This window comes from Setaria viridis, chromosome 2 (assembly GCF_005286985.2).
Source record: "Setaria viridis chromosome 2, Setaria_viridis_v4.0, whole genome shotgun sequence".
Lineage (NCBI taxonomy): Eukaryota > Viridiplantae > Streptophyta > Magnoliopsida > Poales > Poaceae > Setaria > Setaria viridis.
Window position 1 is genome coordinate 42,787,646 of NC_048264.2, and position 20,644 is coordinate 42,808,289.

General features: G+C 48.2%; 1 protein-coding gene and 1 pseudogene across 1 annotated transcript; one reads left to right on the plus strand and one right to left on the minus strand.

The window, feature by feature from the left end:
• Positions 1 to 248: 248 nt before the first annotated feature.
• Positions 249 to 2,537, minus strand: LOC117844451 (subtilisin-like protease SBT1.7; annotated as a pseudogene).
• An 8,047-nt stretch (positions 2,538 to 10,584) lies between these two features.
• LOC117846093 (5-formyltetrahydrofolate cyclo-ligase, mitochondrial) lies at positions 10,585 to 14,363 on the plus strand. Its single transcript, XM_034727195.2, has 7 exons — positions 10,585 to 10,914; positions 11,487 to 11,624; positions 11,686 to 11,847; positions 11,952 to 11,993; positions 12,077 to 12,122; positions 12,728 to 12,798; positions 13,989 to 14,363. Exons 1-7 carry the CDS (start codon positions 10,653 to 10,655, stop codon positions 14,120 to 14,122), a joined length of 855 nt encoding a protein of 284 aa, XP_034583086.1. The 5' UTR covers positions 10,585 to 10,652; the 3' UTR covers positions 14,123 to 14,363.
• The last annotated feature ends 6,281 nt before the right edge of the window (positions 14,364 to 20,644 follow it).

Sequence of the window (20,644 nt, forward strand, 5' to 3'; positions counted from 1 at the left end):
CCCAATTGGTGAATGAAAATTGAATTTTCATCCATTGGAGGACGAAAATTCCATCCAATAGACCAAAGCTCAATTTTTGATCGTCCATTGGACATACCGTATTTTTTTTGTCCACTCGGCAGAATGTTCTTCCGCCCATAGGACAAAAATTAAAACACTAGTTTCGTCCGTCCATTGGATAAAAATTCAAACTTTGTCTGTCCAGCAACAATGGTGCTATCTTTTTTTGGTCCTGAACACGACCTTGCTCAATTCTTGCTCCTGAACACGACCTTGTACCTCTTCTTCTCATTCTGCTTGTCGAACCGCAGCGTCCGTGGTGTGACGGTCACCGCTACCTGGTCCGGCGCCACGACCCTCACGGTGTAGGTCTCGGGACCCTTCGACACCTTCGTCACAATTCGCTTCAGCACGCGGACGTCGTTGCCGTTGCTGAGGTCCACGACGAACGACGGGTAGTTGAGCCCGGCTGCGCCGCCGCGAAGTGTCCTCGTGCAGCCGGTGAAGCCGGGCACGAACATACTGATCTGCGCGGCGGTGTAGTTCAAGGTGCAGAGGAAGTCGACGTAGTCCTGCTCCTCGGCGTCGTAGACCAGGCCCGGGTCGAGCGCCAGCTGCGGCCGGACGTGCCCGGCCCCGGCCGCCATCGGCGTTGCGACGCCGCTGCTGGTGTGGCTGTTGTCCGCGATGGCCTGGCCGTGGCTGTCGAGCGTCGCGGCGGTCGTCATGAGCGCCGACTGGATCATGGCCGGCGTCCAGTCGTGGTGCTTGTGCTTCAGCAGTGCCGCGACGCCGGCGACGTGCGGGCACGCCATGGAGGTGCCCGAGACGATGTTAAAGCTTGCTCGCCTCGCGTCGCTCTTGCTTTGTGTCAGGGGCGACTCGCCGGGCCAGGCGGCGAGGATGTTCGCGCCCGGCGCGATGACGTCCGGCTTGAGGATCTCGCGGACGATGTGGTTGGGCCCGCGCGACGAGAAGGACGCCACCACCGGCGCGCGGTTCTCGCTGGTGACCGTACGGAAGGTGATGAGGTGAAGCAGAACGACGCCACCGGATCTGGCACCGAGTCGATGTACACCGCGAGCCTGTCGGCTTCACGGGAGCTGACGGTGACTGCCGGAAGGGTGAACGCCTGGACCATGAGCCCTTCCATACACCGATCCAGGGGGGCGACGGAAATTAGCCCGCTGCCACCGGCCATCTTCACTGCCACGCCGTATGACGGATAAACGCCGAAATCGCGAGCACACATGACGATCTTGCCCGTGATCCTGTCCGACACAAGGTCGTTGGAGCAGTTGCTGGGCAACAGCGGGATCATTTCTGTGCGGTTGGTCGCGTGGGCGTAGAGGGACTGCCCGGTGAGGACTTGGCCATCCCCAAGGGTGATGCTCACCGGGAACACCCGGTCCACGGTGGCAGCGCCGACCGTCGTGATCCACGGCGCCACGTTGCTCAGCGTGTATTCCCGCGGGCCGAAGTTGCCGGCCGAGCAGGTGACGAAGATATACACGCCCTCCGATGGACAAGGACAGGATGTCGACGCCGTCCTTCACCGCGTCGTCGATCGCCTCGACGACGCCCGCGCTGCTGCAGGAGTGCAGGACGCACGCCTTGTACATGGCGACCCTCGCCCTGGGTGCCACGCCCCGAGCGACCCCGCGCGCGAACCCGAAGAGGCCGGCGTCGGGGACCTCGGAGCCGGCGGCCGTGGACGCGACGTGCGTGCCGTGCCCGGCCTTGTCCCTCGGGGACATGAAGTCGTCGTCTCTCGTCACGCTGGGGCCGGCGGTGAAGAACCTGGCGCCGACTAGCTTGTTGTTGCACATGCTGGAGTTGAACCGCTCGCCGTCGACGCACCGGCCCTTCCAGCTCGGCCGGACGGGGCCGAGCCCGGTGTCGTCGAAGCTGGCGCTCTCCGGCCAGATGCCGCTGTCGACGAAGCCGATGATAACGCCGTTGCCGAAGTCCGTGTCCGGCCAGATGCCGAAGTCCTTGTCGAGGCCGAGGAAGCCCGCGGACCTGGTGGTGTGCAGGTGCACCAACCTGTCTTTGTGCACGCTGGCCACGCCCGTGGTGTTCGACAGGCGCCGGGCCTCGTCGTCGGTGAGCTCGGCCGCGAAGCCGTGCATCGTGGTGTCGTACACGTAGAACACGCGGCTGGAGTTGGCGGCCGTGGAGAGGGAGGACACCATGGAGGTGTACCAGTGCCCGAGTGTGGCGAAGTGGAACGGCTTGGTGAGGTGATCGGTGTGGACGATGTAGGCGGTTTTAGGCTGATGAGGTTTGTGCTCGTGGTGAAAGCTGCTCGGACTGCTTGGTTTTGAGACGGAGGCCGAGGCTTGTGCAAGCAGAAGCAAAAGGCTTAAGCAACGGAAGGCACCGGAGGTTTTGGACGCCACTGTTGATGCAAGGGAGGTTTGGCTTGGGGCGACGAAATGCATAGGGATGCACGGTTATTTATACTCGCGCGAGCTCTCATTCGCCCAAAATGTCAGCCAAGGGCTGAACAGCCGGGACCGAATACTACCACAGGAGCGCACATGTTTATGGCCGGTCCCATGACTCCAGTCACACAATAGATGGTTTTTCTTTCCATGGGTTTTCCATTTTGTTTGGCTGGAGGATGAAGCCATCAATTTGGTCCATGCACTGCAGTGGCTGTACTAGAGTACTACTATGACATACTTCGTCACAGTCTGATCTGCAATAGTTTCTTATTAGACATGATTAGGCAAATGTTTAGTTCCAGCCAAAGTTTAACCATGCAAAATCTTTTTTTTCAAACAAGATCCTACACGTCATATTCCACGAAGATTAAGTTGTGTTGCTATTTTTTCTGTTTTGAAATATAATGTTGCTATTTTTGTTCGTCGCAACTTAAGCAAGAATAATTAAATTATTAATATAATTCTCAAGTTAGGAGTAGAACCAACCAAATGAGAATTTGCTATATCTCGGCTGGCAAGCGATGTGGCTATACACAGCAACCACCAGCGTTCGATTTTCCGGAGCAGAGCTGGTGCACTACCTTTCTTCTTCTTAACGATGCACCATTTGTTTTATTGATAAAAAAGATAGCACCGTGCAATAAAAATAGAAGCAGTCGACCAAGAGAAAAAATAAGATCAAAAAAACTATTAATTGCTAGGAACGAGGTGCCTCGGTCTCTTTGAACCCACTAGGCACCGGCTCCATGCCTCCTTATTTTTTGCGAGCAATACCAAGGTGGGTGATTATTTGTGCAAAAAAAAAAGGCGTTGCGCTTCTTCCAAAGTCCCAAGACAAGTTGTGTTTGATTGTCTTCCTCAGGACTAGATCCGATCCATTGGCGACACCGGTCGCCTCCCACTACTGGGAGGTTGTTTAGCAATGTTGCCATCCAGAAAAATTCAATAGCACCTTAATAAATCAGTAGCATTGGCACCGTAGTTGTACGAGTACTGCATGTTGTCCACCTTCGCTCTCTAGGTTTGATTTTTCTGAAGTTTCCTAATTCATAAAACTCAATATCAAAGGCAAGAAGATATCTTGAAATTTGGACAAATCAAGAACTGATGAGTGACTTGTAAAGTTCGTCTTGGTTGTAAAGGTAAAAGAAATTCTCCACCGGCACATTTATAATGTTTTCCCCACGGAAATAATGTTGATCTCTAATCCGAACTTCGAGCATGAGTAAATCATTGGCTGAAACCTCCATGTACCATTGGTATAATTTGTACATCTTCGTTGGAAGATGGTCCACCAACTGCGGTCACACTTTCCTTTTTCCTAAAGAAATACTAGTATAAGCAAATATATTCCTGAACTTATCTTTCTGGTGTAGATTAGATGCATGTAATTTAAATAAGTACTACCCCATCACAACTTGTAAGACTTAGCCTAATCTTAGCATGGAAACCTCAAGCTGTTCTCACTTCGAATGGAGTTGATGTAGGCGATGGTGGACCTATGCTAGGTAGGGTACCTCAGTTTATAAGGGGAGAGTAGGTCAGTGAGCAGGTGGCACTTGGATAGTTGGATGAATCCAAGAAAATGTGCACGTATTGTTTTGCTCTCTCCACCGATAAGGTATTGTCTGCACATGCAGCAATTTTTTTTTGAGTTACACTTGCTTTTTTTTTAGATCTTGAGTTACACTTGCTTTTTTTAGAGGAGTTACACTTGGTAGTTGCTAGCATAGTAGCATAGCACGTGATCCGATCAGCGTACTTCATTGGGCCCCATTACTACAGCGAGGCCCAAAATAGCTGCACATGGACCGGACCTCACCCAACAGCCTTCTGCGGCTGCTGGTTGAGCCTTGGCCCTTGGACTCCCGTAGTCGATGCGGCTTTACTATCCTTGGGCCCATGTCCGAGTCAACGCTAACAACAATAATGCCTGACAACGAGATCGCCTGACGACTCCCGAGAGGCTCAGATCCTAGCGATCCTCGGTCTGCTTACTGCTGACCGCGACGCAACCCCCCCCCCCCCCCCCCCCCCCCCCCCCCCCCCCCCCCCCCCGGTCTTCATCACAGCTTCTCAGTCGAAGGTTCCACCGCTTTGCGCAGTGAATCAACTAGTTCAGTTTCATACAGAGTATTCATCCAAAGATTTCAGCGCTACTGTTTCACGCATAAAATTTGTTAATTTTTACAACAGTCTACACAGGTCGAAGGAAAAAGAAGATAAACACAGAGAACGAGTTGTTTCAGCACAGAACAGATTGGAGCCAACAAGTTTTCAGCCCGGTGAAGCCAAAGCCATCATAGCCAGTAGTAAGTCAGGTGCCAACAAATTTCATGCAATCGGCAAAGGCCAAAGGGTAGTCAGACATAGAAAGTTCTCCCTGGAGAAAGCTGCAGCCAGAAAGCAATCGCGAGAGGCCAGTCAGTATCGGTGCCTGTCTACCTGACCTCGAGACCTACCTACCATGGAATCAAAGGCCCTGTGCATGTTCTTCAGAGACGCAGAGAGAAAGGACGAATCGAACAGAACAGAAATACATTGTGTGTAGTGGGGTGCAAGCTCCAAGGACGCCTGCACTGCACGCAGATGTTGCCGAGACGTTTCAGCCTTTCAGGTTCTCTGAAACAGCTAGCGTTAGGCTCTGGGAGGTGGTTTTCAGAGATGCAAAGAGCAGGAGGTGATGCTGGCAAGGCGCTTGGCGGTTGGCGCCCGTCAGTCCAAGGAACAGCCATCTAATTCTGGAGACATGCCTGGGACATGGCTAACCTTGCACGAATGGCTGATTGCTCCACTAAAAGCTCATCTGCAAGACAACACAGAACAGGATGGAATGCAAAAGTGAAGAAGCTGTTGCGTTACCTCGTAAACCACGCGCCAAAGCGGCTCAAGAGCAAGACCAGCGCCAGCGTGCAAAGCAACAACGGTGACGGCTCGCCGAGGTGTCTGTGTGTCCATTATTCAGGGCTAATGGGTCCTAAGTTCAGGGGAAATGACACCGGCTTCAGACGGATCGACACAGCAGATGCACATCTCGATCGACCCGTCCGACGTCGGTGTCATCTCTCCTGAGCGTAGGACGCACACCCACAACCGCAGGCAGCTCTCGTCCCTCTCGCCTCTACTGCCTCTGCAAGTTTTCGCTTGCTGTCTGCAGACACACACAACCATGTACTCCTACTTCTCTGTGTCCTTCTATCTGAAGAAAGAATACACACACATGCTGCCTTTTTATAGAGGCGGCAAGCAGGGAGTGGCTAGAAGCTAGGACTGTGCGCGGTAGGCATTTCTAGTGGCCGCTGCAGGTCTGCAGCCACCGGTTGATGCGTTCATGCCGGTAGCGAGTGACGTCCGGCAGGTGACGACTGGCGAAGAATGCCATGCGGTGATCCAGCCAAGCTTTGACCGGTGGAAGCTCGTGCTTCCACACCGGTGATAGGCACGGGTCAACGCCTCTGTCACCAGCGCGCGTCGTTGTAAGTGAGAACGCGATCAGGCGCACACGACTGTGACGCAGCAGTACAACTACCCGAGCAAAACCAGGTTGTGAGCACAGTGATGGCGTGATGCTCTTCGACGCCAATGTTATGAATCAATTTTCGTGTTTGTGCAACCAGCACGGCAGGAGCTGTCGCACGGACCATTTTAGATTCCTCTGTTCTTGTCTCTTTGATGATTCTGTTGTTGTGAATTGCGACTGCTCTGTATCTAGTTCACTGCACAGAGCAGGGCTCTCAGGTCTCCAGGCTGTGACAAAGCAGAGGTCCATGGTCAGCACTGCTGCGTTCTCTTTTTGAGATGAAACCGAGCCTTTGGCTCATCTTACAATCATTGGTTTCTCCAAGAAACCTGCCATGATTGAATTAAACCTTGAAGATATAGTACGAGTTAAAGGCAAAACAATAGGTTTAGGGGGTTATTGGTTCCCACCCATAAATTTTAACACCTGTCATAAAAGTATTAAACATAGACTATTTACAAAACTCATTGCACAGATGGAGGCTAAACGGCGAGACGAATCTATTAAGCCTAATTAGTACATGATTTGACAATGTGCTGCTACAGTAACCATTGGCTAATAATGGATTAATTAGGCTTAATAGATTTGTCTTACCGTTTCGCCTCGTCTGTGCAATTAGTTTTATAATTAACTCATATTTAGTCCTCCTAATTGGCCTCCAAAAATTCGTTATGACACGGACTAAACTTTAGCTCAAGGAACCAAACACCCCTTAGAGTTTTTTAAGCCACCATAGGTTTGATCGACGCCTTCTTTCGAACGGCCAAATTGGTCAGATTCCCTGTGATACGCAGCTCTTGTGTTTTACGCCTCTGCCTTCTGACTGAATCATTCTGCCTTAAAATCAACGAACAGCGAAGAATCATGTAGTCCCTCGTGATCCATGACTGAACTTTCGTTTCAAGCTTTTCTGTTGCTTTACTACTCTATCTTGTTTATTCTAGCATTTTCATGTTTGTTCTGTCAGAAAAAAGTCTGCTGGAAGGGGCTCAATAATGCTACATGCATGTTATGTTCAGTGAACCTGACCATTAGAAAAGAAGTAGTCTAGTACCGTACTGAAAAGTGTTGTAGAAAATCACATGTATTGCTTTCAGAGATACTATGATCTGCTGCAGATCAAATGCACCTGTAATATAGTCGCTAGATTGGTCTGAAGTCTGAACGGCATAAAGGTATGATATGGCTGTTGCAGTGGCAGGATTTCATATACATGCATCCGACCTTTTTTTTCGAATTAAAAGCCTTTTCCTTGTTAGGTCTGCGTTGACAATGCATTTTATTTTAACAATCAAACTGTCTGGTGGTTCAATCCATAGGCTAAAATTTTAGGAGATCTAATCTCACAAGATGCATACCAATTCCTTCTGAAAGAGGCAGAGGGATAGCTAGATGCATCCATATCGTTTACTTCAAAGGAAAAAAAAAAGGAAAGATTAGCACATATCATTGGTGGTAACGAATATCACAATGCAACGGTTGAACTGGAATATGTGATGTCATGAAGCAAATGTTAGCGTGTATCGTTGAATTGTCTCCTAGGTTAGGTCTACTCCATTATGCAACATCCACAATGATAGACCCTTGGCTGAATTCTTTAGTGCATTGAATCAGTTCTTTCAGATAGCATTTTTCTTAACCAGCTACAAGTTTAGAAATGCTCATGCATGTATGTTAACATTCCATAAAAAAAAAGTCGCATGCTCATTGCTGACCAGAACTGAAAGTTCATAAATTACAAGATAAGGATTAAGGATAAATGTTCAGGAACCATGAGATGAAAATTTGTATCAGGAAGATCACGCACTTCGGGGAGTTTACCTTTCTTCTTCTTCTTAGAAACTTTTGGTCCATGTTGCCATCATAGCACTTGTGAATACAAGCGTGATATCCATCCGTCTATCCTTTTGCGCAACGAGAAAACGTGCAACAGACTTTGTTTTCAGACGGAATAGAAGCCGATTGATGATCAGGCTGCCCCTTTCTGTGGTCCACTCAAATAATGCATATTTTTCTCCGAAAACATTGCAGATAACTCATAGGCTCCATACAATTTGCAAACATCATTTTTGGAGCTGTTCTACGTCAAGAATTCCTCGAGTTTTCCATTCTTTTGATTAGGATGGGTCCCTATTGAAGAATATTTTTCTTGACTAGAGCCATGGCTTTGAATTGTCGTCTTCTTTGGAGACAGCTGGGAACCTTGCTGTTGCCTAGGTATATCTGTCACCACTAGAAAAATCCATACACGTAGATTCATCCACTATTATCAACTACTTTAGACTGGTCATTGCAAGAAGAATTTATGCCTTTCTGGATGCTAAATAGATTGTCTGAAATTGACTAGTAACCTAAACAAAGAATCAAAGGGACAGGGGACACAGACACTTGAGATCTTATCATGATTTGAACAAAATTCTTCCAGAGAGGTGAGATCATATAATCAGTGAAGAATCTTCTACATCTTAAGAAATCCTGGTGTGGATTTGCCAAATCTGTGTTAATAGTGAATTAATTGGTGCACACATATCATGATGCATACTTTCATGCAGCACAAACAGTACTGAAAAAAGATTGGTTTGGTCGGACATTCGTTGTTTTATGTTGTTTTTTTTACCTTTTTAAAAAAAGTGTGTTGCTTTCCTTGCAGAGTTGCAATGGTTCGTTACTTAAGCGTTTCTGTCATTCGTGTATTCTGAATCTTTTAGCTGAACTCTGCTTCGGCACTATCACTCTGTTCGGATTCCACCGTACTGAGTTTCCATTACCATACCATATGACAGAATTTGTACAGCAGTTGAACAGTGAAACAAGTTTCATTCAAGATCATAGCTCTGATGTATAAGCAAAGCAATGTGAACCACATAAGAAAGACAAAACTTTGACCGAGACTTGTGTGCTGGTCATCAGACTCACGCTGCTGACAGTAGCAGGAAGGCATGGCAAGTGTGTGCATCACATGTTAAAATAAGTATTTTATTTCCTAGAAATCCAAGGAAACATTTGCAAGGTTGGTAAAAGTTTCAGGATTCCAAACTTACAGAGATGATCGTAGATACCATGTCTGTTCCAACCAAACCGGACAAGTGGCACCAGTCGAAAATCCTCCACTGCGAGCTTTTTTGGATCAATCAAACTGAAAGGACCAATCCATACGTCCTTCGCTCCTCTTCCCTCACATATTTTTTTAAGGAAAGAGGAGAGTTCCCTGCTGATTATATTATGTATAAAATAGGAATGGTATACTTGCAGGTTAAAATTAAGACACAAAGAACGAAAGAAAGGAGATAAAAAATATTACAATGTTTGCTCTGGTCATGCAGACATTTGAAATTTCCAGTTCTCTTTTACTCCAAGAATAACCTGAGTAAAAACTAGTTTGAAATGAATCAAACATACTTGCACTAAAGGAGAGATCTCTTTGAAGATCCGATCATTTCTAGCCATCCAAATACTCCAACTCATAATAATGATAATTTCCATAAATAACTGGACTTGTAGTTGCGTTCGGAAGCTCTCTAGAATTACATATAGCTTAGAAAGGTTTGGGAAGAGCCCAAGATGAATCCAACATTTTTGTGCAAAAGAGCAGCTAAGCAAAAGATGAAATAATATTTCCTCATCTCCATATTGACACAGAACACACTCATACGAAGGAAGGGACATGTTTTGCTTTTTTAGGATGTTTCTTGTATTGAGCCTGTCCTTAAACACCAACTAGAAGAAGACTTTACATTTATTCTGACAACAAGATTTTCATAGCCTGTCTATGTCCATTGACCTAACGGTAGACCTTAGCCTCACATATTTAATAAACTCTTTACACCTTGTGCTTCGCTGGCGCAAATTGGAAGCTTCTGCTGGGATTGCTGCTGCCTGTCCACTTCGATCTGAGGTGACCGTGGACTAACCGCTGACGGACCAGAATTGCCGCATGCCTTGATCGAGTTCGAATGATTTGTGGACCCAGACAAATCTGACTATCTGAATGACGTTTGATTGTCCTGAGTTAGCTTTCAGCTTTGAACTCAAAGAATAGAAGTCCTATGGACACCAGTTTTTTTTTTTACCACGGATTGATTTACAGGTTGCAGTGTCCCCCGTATTTCATGACAGATGGAGTAGGGCAACAAATATTTTTTTCCTTAGCTGCGCATAAGGTAGCTTTCTTTTAATTGCAATATTTAGGAGCTGCTTGGTTGCCAACCGTGGCGAGCCACACCAGGCACCAGAGGCCAGCCAATTAGGCCATAAGGTCACTCGGATAATGGCCTGGGGTTATTTCTGGCCAAAATCGCAGTACATGTATATCCACCACTCACCCCATTAGGGGAAGCCCTGAAGGGCCCCAAAGAAATCAAACCGAAAGAAGATAGGGCAATTGAACATCATCCATAAGAGAGATGTTAAATGTTCCGGTCAACGGTCAACCCAGGCCTTGCGGGCTCGAGTCATACGAGGCGTCACCGTGGCCTCCGAGGCAAAAAAAAAAGAAGTATGGGCCTCATTTCGTCTCCTCTGCTCGGCCCAATCGTTCCGGCCCGCTCCGTCCGTCCTCAGCCGCGGAATCCACAGGCCGAGGTTCACCGCAAGGCAGACGCGGCGGGCAGCGGCACACGCACCACCGATGGCCGCGCGTCCGCGATGAGAGAGAGACACTGCGGCAGTGGCACGAGGGGGAGATGATTAAAAATGCAGTGGCCTCGCTGATGGTGCGCCTCCACCACCTGCCCCTGCCCCGCGCCGCGCCCGCCTCCACCTACCGCCACCACCACCACCACGCGCTCCATCTCCCGCCGCCCGCATCGGTCCCGCTGCGCCCCGCCGCCGGCGCCGCCATGTCAACGACGGCGGAGCAGGCAGTCGCCGACCAGAAGCGCGCGCTTCGCACAGAGGTGCGCAGGGCGCTGAAGGCCCTCTCCCCTGACCAGCGCGCCAGCGAAGGTGACCTGCGCCGAGCTTGCTTCGTTCGATTCGGGTCTTGTTACGGGATTGCTGGGCCGTTGGCGAGACCACCTGTTCGTCAATTTGCTTACTAGGAACTGAGCTCTGCCTGTGCTGCTTTTGGCTAGCTTTTGCGCAGACACACATAGGCACACTGGATGTTAGTATTTGGGACGAGAAATAAAAGAGTTGCTAAAATTTTGTGCAACTTCACGGTAGATTCTGCATCATATTTCAAATTCACGAGACTGTTAGCATTGGGGGCGTGTCCCAACCTTACGAGAAGTGTTATTTCCTGATTAAGGTCAGCAGATACATGGTATATTTGCAGTTAAGATCAGGAAAATGGAAGCCTCAGGGAATTCACTAGGAGAAACAAGGATGATTGTGCTCTAACTTGCTTTTACATTAGTGCAACGAAGGGGAGTTTCCTTGTTTTTATTTGGTAATTAGAGACCTTAACTAGAATGGGGATGCGGTACTACACTATTGCTCATCCATTGTTGGAAGTAGATTGCATTCTGCTGTTCCGTTTGAGTATTTGGACGTGAAAAGTTTCTTTGATTTTCCAGATCTGGCTATTCAAACTACAATTTTGGACTCCTCTTGGTTCAAAGCAAGCAAACGGTTGTGTGCTTATATAAGCTGTCAGCAGTTGCGAGAAGTTGATACATCAAAAATACTAGCAGAGTGTCTACCATCGAGTCCTGGTGAGTCCATCGAGTTATGCTCCTTACTGATTCTGTCGCTAACAATTTGGTTCTTATTAAGGGCAAGAGGAACTGGCAAAAGATCTTTATGTTCCTCGAGTGGAGGATAAGAACCGCAATATGCGGATGCTCAAAATCACCACCATGGATGACTTAGTTAAAAATTCAATGAACATTCTGGAACCATCACCCGTGGATGCTAGTGGTAACGATCGTGAAGATGGTAAAATTTATTTCCGTGTCACTTGGAAGCTTTCCCCCAATCTAATTTGTATAAGTTACTGCATCAATGGGGTGGCTAACTTGATCCTCGTTTGATCCTTGCAGTATTGTCATCCTCTTCCCCGATTGATCTTTTTTTATTGCCTGGTAGGTTCTCTATCAGTTGCTTTATACATGCTCTGCCAGACCGCCACATAGGTTCGATTGGGTAATACTTGTTATTCATGCAGGACAAGCATTTGATAGAACTGGTCGAAGACTGGGCCGTGGTGGAGGGTATGATTACATATTATTCTATTTGCCTGTATTGAAGTTGCTAGTTTACAGGGATAACTAAGCAAATGCTCATATCCTAACATGAGAAATAAAAAAAAAAAACTCGACCTGTGGGGGGTAAGGTAGCCCCCGGGCTTTTTCGAAGAGATAAGACCTTCTCACGCAGGCTGAGAAAACTGCATGATTCCATCTTATAATGACATCTTCGTGTTTCTTAGTAGAAGTTTCAAAAAGCAAGGGCATGTTGCTGCTGCAATAAGCCGTCACCTTCCTGTTTCTTTCTAGATTCTGTAGATTGTTGAGGGTCTGTGATATATGTTTATTTTCCTCAATGCAGAAATACCATCATGCAAGTCAATTTTGTATTTTGTTTATATTGCCTTTACTGTAGCACTATCGCCCTAATAGACCATGGCTCTGGATTTTTTTAATGCATCTCTACTGTATAAAATGCTTAAGGAATACATGAACCTCAAAAATATACAGTGTTCCAATCTAATGGGTAGTTCAGATTATACTAAACTACATGCTTATGCTTTTAAATGAGAATTTTCCCCCCCACTATCTTACTGTTTCTGGGTGTGTGTTTTTTTCAAATTTGAAAGGTACTATGATACATTCTTGTTGAAATACCAAGAACTTGCAAAAGAGAAAGGGTGGAATCAACCTCTCTTAGGTATGGCTCACATATTTTTATATTCAGATTTTGTTAATGTTTTTCTGAGACCTCTGTTTTTGTAGGTAAGGGTTTTTTTTTCTTCAGATACTATTTTGCAGAAAGTTATTTTATTTAGTTTGTGATATTCAGTTGAAATATGCTTTGCCCCCTCTAATTTGTTGTTAGCATCATATTGGTCAGTCTACATCAAAACAAAAGCAAAATGTACTGTTTTGAAGTGGAAGGCCAGAGTTGATGGAGGTTGTTTTGGAGCAGAATTAGATCTTTATAATGTCTACTGGAAGCTAGTTTACATTTCATTGTTAACTTTAATCATCAAGATTGTTTTAGTGTCAGATCCCAATAACATCTAGTGCAAGCTAGTTTAGATTCCAGTGTTTACTTTTTTTTTCTTAATAATTTTGCTGACCTATTATTTGACAACGTGTTGGTTACTTTCTCTTAAAAATGCATTGAATTGCTATGGTCCAATTGGTAATATGGAGAGATTGTTGGGTTTACAACCAAAATACTTCTTGAATTGTAAGATTTTTGTAATATTGAACTTATGTTCTCTTGTAGAACTGAGTACTCATGTTTCTCAGTTTCTGATCTGGAGTTGATTTCTGATATGAAGTTGTAGTAGATTGGTTTCGGAGATGAATTGCTAAACTTCTATTCGCATCAGCTCTCAACAGATAACTAGTGGCCACAAATTCCATTTTAATTTCTAAATCATGGATGGTTGATGCGAACTTGGTTGTCACTCAAGCAAACCTGCCAACAGTGTCCTGATTTTTAGGGGCTTTGTCTACCTATACCTGTCGCAACTGTTAAACCAAGTATGCAAAATGGATCTCAATTAGAGCAATGGTTTGTCAGAACAAGTATGCATTGCTGTTCCAGAACATAATAGTATAGCTTATATAGAAGGGAATGGCAATAAGCCTTCCTACATAGTTCGAATCACCCTTTTTTTTGTCAAACCTAATGGTGAATTAACAAGTCAAATTTTAGTTCATTGTGCTTCTAATTGAATTAAAAGCTTTAATTCCCATAACAGAGCATACAGTTTTTATTTGTACCTTTTAGTTTTTCTGCCATTCTGTATTTCACGGTTCCATGCTTTGAGGAATGATAATACGTTACATGCATGCCATTTTGATTGCTAAATTACCGGTCGTAATGTTTGCTTTCCTATTTTGAAGTTGCTCTTTCATACTCGGTGCAAATTATGGAGGAAGGCATCATCCCAGTCAACTCAACTGATGTTCCTATTGATGCTTTGGTCTCATCCTCTGGTGTTATTCCAATAAGCCCTACTGCGCTGGAGAGGATGTAATGAAGCTGATTGGTTTCTTGTTATGCTTTGACAACATGCGCCTCTTTCAGGTTCCATCTGATTGCCCAGGTGATAGTGTGATACTGATACATCAGCACATCATGGGATTTGTCCTTTTCTTGTGGCTTTCTGCTGTATCATTCTATAATAAAATAGACGCTGGTCAATTTTTTTTCCAGCTAGTTTTAGATGTATGATGTGAATTCTCCTTTTGAGCTAAGAGTCTAAGGTTGACATGGTATACGGAGCTCTGTTGTCATGTATCGTGAAAGTTTACATCTTCAGAACTAGCCAGTCGCCACCAAAAAGGGAAAATAAACATTTTAGAAATTTTTAAAACTGGATTTTGCGACGTTTTCTATTGGCAAAAGAGACGATTTATGATTTTATGTTACTCGTAAAGTCGTAATAGTTGCAAACTTCCTCGGCTCATCATCCATGAAAAAGTGGCCAAAGATTAGGCCCAAGGCCATTGGGCCGCCTTAACTTTAAGCCTCATGGGCCGATCCAGTTTCCCATGGTTCTGGAAAGAATTCAATACAACCGTAGTAGGTGAATATGCCCGTGCAAATAATATTAAATATTAAATTTAATATAAAAATATTAAATTTAAAATATTAAATTTAAAATGAACTACTTAAATAATTGTATATTTGTGCAAATAATATTATCGTATGATTATTATACTCAGAAAAAATGATGGAGCATTCATTTACCGTTAGATTTTAATTAATATGATCGGAAAAGATGACATATAATATATGTTTGTTGCGGCTACGAAATACAAATTCCTCTACTCAAATATTTAAAAACTTAAGATGTTTTTTAATATGTTTCTTCAAAATTGCATTTTAGGATTAGTCAGCAGCACATTTTAGAATAACTATGGGAGCTTTCATGTAAATATGCTAAGTCTTATCTTTGCTAGACTTCCACCATCCATTTTCTACAATTGTGAACCATCCATCCAGGCGCATGCCTCGCTGCCGCTTCGATGGTCGGCACCATTGTGAGAGCGCTGGCGAGCAAGGTGCCGAGGCCGGTGAAGGCCAACAAGCTGGAGCTCCCAGTATTACTTCTGTAGGTTGGCCCCTCACCTTGCTTCCCCTCCGTCGCGTTCTTCCTCCTAGACGGCAAGCACCGACGTGCAGGTCAAGGGCCTCAACGTTTCGGCCCATGGAGCATGGCGGAGTGCCGGAGGAGCACATCAGGTAGGAAGGCAGAGTTGCTGAGGGGCAGTGGTCGAGCTGCAGGTCCATGGCAGCGGTTAGGTGGCGGTGCTCGATTCCACGGCTTTTGTAGCCTGCAGCTTGATTCACTCCGACAATACTCGATTTGGTGGGCAGTAAAGCCAACACTTCCCTGCTCCTCTTCCTCTAGCAGGAACACACGAGCACCACCAAATCCGGGTCAAGCAACCAATTCACGCACGCGGAATCTTCCTTCTCTCTGATCCCTCTTAGTTGTATTTCACATCAAGCAACGAAATCAAATAAGCCCCAATCCACCTGCATATTGACAAACATGCAGCTGCAGCCCCAAATTCGATCTCCTACCGTTGTGTCGCGCGTCCTCATGCAGGGATGTGAGATGCAGATAGGCAGCACGGGGAGCAGGAGAAGGGAAGTGACAAGCTCCGTGCGGCTGCCTAACGGATAAGGTGAAGGGGAGCTTGCAGACCAGGATAACAGATAGAGATTCAAACTCGTAAGTGGGGCGGGGGCAGTCCGCAGTTGATACGGGAACTGAGATGGAGCGGGAGGTGGCGTCGACGGTCAATGACGGATGGCTAAAACAGTCGATGATGGAGTTGAATCGTGGGTTGATTTCAGTAAAGTTCAAGGGTTTTTTTAAAACAACCACGACGGTTGAAAGAAACAACCGCACTTTAATATTAGGTATAGATATAAAGATTCAATAAATATTTCTCCCAAAATAAATAAAATGACTACAATACATTTTCAACGATGCTTTAGTGATCTAGATTTCAAAGACAAAATATAACGATCTGAATGGATTAAAATTTCTATTCTACACAAAATGTGATATCACACTGACCATGATCAGCAAGTCCGAAGATAAACCAAATATTGCATTGCAAAACCCTTAACCACATTTCGTGAACAGGAAAACGCACATGTGATGATGTGAATTTAATCATCTTTACCAACAGAGGAACAATGGCACCCTCCAATTCAACAATGGAACCACAGAAATTACAGGGTTATTACAAAAAAAATGTAACAAACTGTCACTCAGCATCTTTCTAGATCATGATCGACCGCAGACCAGGAAATCTACCGATGATTGCAGCACTCTTCTCTCCTGGAACAGATTGGCTACATATTGTATGGGGCAATGTAACCCTAGTAAGAATCACTGCTACTAAATCTCAAGATCCTACTCGACGACCTCTCCTTCCTCTACTTCACCGCTTGTGCGCAACGTCCACCTTGGCATCTTGTTGAGCACGCACAGGGGAGAGATGTAGGGGTCGTTGAACCATACCGTCCTCACCACCTTGTCCAGCTCTCGCCGAAACTCCTCCCTCATCCGCTGGAGCTCCTCCCGTTCCCGTCTGCGCTTGGCTTCCTCGTCGGCATCTTCCGCCCTCCCCACCTCCTTCACCGGTGACGGCTTCCTGACGTCGGCGGCGGAGGGATACGCCTTCCGCTCCTCGGACCGCGAGCTGCTCCTCCTCCTAGTGCCCTCACGCGCGCGGCCACTACGCTTTCGCCCGCCCGCCTTCCTCTTGGCCGCGTGGTGGGCGACGTCTCGGCCGCGGCGGTGAGCGTCGTCGTCGTCCCTCCTGTAGTAGCCGGCGCGAGAGGCGCTTTCGCTTCCCCTCCTCCTCTTCCTGTCCGGGGACGCCTCGCGGTGGTCTTCGTCACGTCGCCGGCGCCTCACCATCGCAGAGGGCGACGTCGTCGTCCTCCGCGGCTCGTCGTCACGGGGGGCCCGGTAGCGCTGCCGCCTCGCGGTCGCGGCCTTGTCCGCGGGGTCTTCCCGGCTCGCGGCGACGACACACGCGTGGGCGGGGTCGACGCGCACGCGAGAACCGCAAAGCGGAGGGGAGGCGGCCGGGCTGCGCCCGGCAGAGCGGTGGGAGTGGGAGTGGGAGGGAGCCACCGCGGCCGCCATGCCAAGCTTTTGTTCTACGGTTTATCGTGAGAGCGAGCGCGCGTGCGTGACTGCGTGTGTTGCCAATGCCTGGATGCCCTCCCGAGTCCTGACCGCGTGCGAGATCGTGTTGGGGAGGCGGGTGATGGTTCACAGACACAGTGATCGGAGTCGCGGAGTGGAGGCCGCCGTCAGGTTAAAAAGGCGCGCGGGGGCGTGGCGGTTCTCTCGTTTCGTTTCCTCCTCGGACAAGAATCCAGGGGGTGTTTGATATACCCTTCTTCACATGGGATGTTTGATACTAATTAGGAGTATTAAACATAGACTATTTACAAAATCATTGTACAGATGGAGTCTAATTCGCGAGACGAATCTATTAAGCCTAATTAATCCATGTTTGATACTAATTAGGAGTATTAAACATAGACTATTTACAAAATCTTTGTACAGATGGAGTCTAATTCGCGAGACGAATCTATTAAGCCTAATTAATCCATGATTTGATAATATGCTGCTACTATAAACATGTGCTAATTATAAATTAATTAGGCTTAATAGATTCATCTTGCGAATTAATATAGGAATTCTGCAATTAATTTTATAATTAGCTCATATTTAGTTCTTCTAATTAGCAACGTGATATTATCAAACACGCGCTCAGTAGCCGCGACGGTTTCCGATTAGGCGTCCGTGGCGCGCGGATTTAGATGGGAACGCGCATTCAGCCCGCCCGTTCGGTTTCGGACTTCTTCCCCGGGGTTACATCTTCTAGATCGCGGCCCATCTGTTGGGCCTGCTGGTATATGCAATGAAACAAGGCCAAGGCCCGAGAAGCATGGAACAACCAGCCCACTAATTAATTTGTTACCCGGCGCAGCACGAGAACATGTCACGGCGCAGCACGCACGACAGAGGCCTCGGCTCGCGCTACGGTGCAGGCGCCCGGCCGCGTGCAGGGGCCGAGGGGTTGGTGAACATGATTAGCATCGTCTCTGAAACGTGCAACGCAGCAACAAACAGAGCTTCGAAACGTGTTGGCGAATCGTAGTCGGTCGCGAGCTCACAGCAGCACGATCCATTCGTACTCTGGCACTGTGGCCGCGTCTAGTCAGGAGCCTGCGTGCTTTGCTTGATGACTGGCCGCGTCTACTTTAGCACTGTGGCAGCTCAACGCAACCCGTCAAACGGCCAACGCACGGGTGACAGCGACCTCCCCGCCCCCGTCGCCGCCGCCTGCCGCGCGAGGGCGTCGCTCGCGTAGTCACGTTACGTTACCGCCCGGCGCCCCCGGTCTCTATCTCTCGTCGCCAACGACAGCCGCTCCGCTCCGTGCCTCCGTCCAAGATCCAACCAACACACAACTACACAAGTGGTGGGGGGCTCCGGGCCGGTCGCGGCGCGCGCACGAGCGGGATTAGAAAACGCCCCCACCCGTCGGTCGGCGTGGCTGCATGGCGGTCCTGGAACTAATTAATTCGCGTACGCGTCGCCGTCCGGCGTTCGGTGCCGCGGCGACTGATTGGACAGCCGCACATGCGCCCCCCCGTGCATCATTGTCATCGGGCACGATCCGCACCGGATCTTCAGGGAACCTTGGCAGCGGCAGGCGGCCACGACGCGAGGCGATGACGCTGTCGCTGCGTGCCCCGGGCACGCGCGCTCCGGCGCCGCAGGCTGCGGAGGACCCGATCGCGCGCGGCGGCAGCCAGGAGGACATGGCACTGTAGCCGCGCAGCCAGCACGCAGTAACCCCGGCCGCGGAAGCTAGCGGACGTGCGTGCCCGTCGCGGCACTGTGCGATGTCACTGCTGGGGATGCCGAGCGAGCTCCCCGGCCCCGCGCACGCCGCGGCGCACGTCGATCAATAATGGGAGCACGAACAGAGGGGGGCCATCGGCCATCGCGTATATGTCTCGCTCGTGTACGCCGGCCGGTATCCCCGACACGGCCGCCGGGGACGGACGCGGACGGGTGATCGGACATGCCAGAGCGCGAGGTGCACCGCACCATGGCCGCTCCAGGATACGCTTGTGCCACTGGCTCGGCTCGTGCGTCCCAATGATTTCGCGGGGCGCAGCTGGATGGAGCCTGTGTTGATGCCTGCGTTTTTCGTACAGGTGCGTGCGTGTCGATGTGTGTGTGTGTGCAGGCGCGGCGGATGATTGGTTTGGTGCGGAGGCAACAGCATCTACAGGGTGCCGGCCGGGCCGATGCCTAGCAACTGATTGATGAGTGCCGTTCGTCTGTCGCTGGGAAAAGATGTCCGTGTGTGTGTGTGTGCAAGTCAGCGATTTGGGCATCTGATCTGCTACTACATGATGCATCTACATTGGTCTGATGGTCGCTAATTCGACATCTCATGCGTGAGTGTTCGCTAAGAGCACTCACAATGCAGACTTCATCGTGGAGTCTATCCCTATTAATTGCACTGCCATGTAAGCATTTGGATGATGTGGCAAGTAATTTAACGAGGAGAGAGGAGCAAAAATGGAGAAACGACGTCTTATTTAGACGCCAAGTCTTCGATTCGTTCGAGGCTGGAAGACTCCACCAGTCTCCGCATTGGGGGAGGGGAAGGTCGAGTCTACGGATCCAGTACGCCATGCCGCCGCCGCCGAAATTCCTCCCGCTTCTCCCGCGCGCCATCTCCCGCGCGCGAGCCGGAGCCCGCCGATTCCTGCGTGCAAGGTCTCCCGTGCGCGCGCTCTCCAGCTCGTCCCCCGCGCTCTCCAGCTCGTCGCCGCTGTACAAAAGGAACCCAGTTCCAAATCAAGGTACGCCCAATCCATCCCCAAATCTTCTCCCCAACTGATCTCCTCCCCAACAAGCTTTAACCCAAATCCATACACAAATCTCGAATTAGGGATGAATCGATTGACGAAGCCTAGTTCCCGGCGGGGCAGTGGTGGCCGTGGAACCCGACCTCCGGCCATCCGTGCTCCTGGGACCTGTGTTCCGGCCGCAGGTGCTTCTGCAACTCGGAGCCTTCCCGCTGGCAGCGCTGCAACAGCAGGTGTTGCTGCTCCCGTCACCAGTTCTCCAATCAGTGCTTCCCCCTTTGGTGGATGGTGGCCAACATCTTCTCCTAGTGAAGGGTATGTCAACAGAAATACGTTTCTATGGATCACAGATTGTCTATACACATTGTAGTTACAGATTTTATATATAGTCACAGCTTTCTGTGTTAACTAGATGAATTGCGTGGATGGCATGCCGTGGTGTTATAGATTTTGGTCACAGCTTCTTTGTAGTTATAGATTATAGATTGTAGTTATAGATTTTAGATTTTAGTTACAGATGTGAAAAATGTATATATGCATAAATGACATGCCGTGGTGTTGCTAGGCATGCCAATTTCATAGCAATTATTTTTCCTATATGTTGTTCTCAATTTGCCATGTC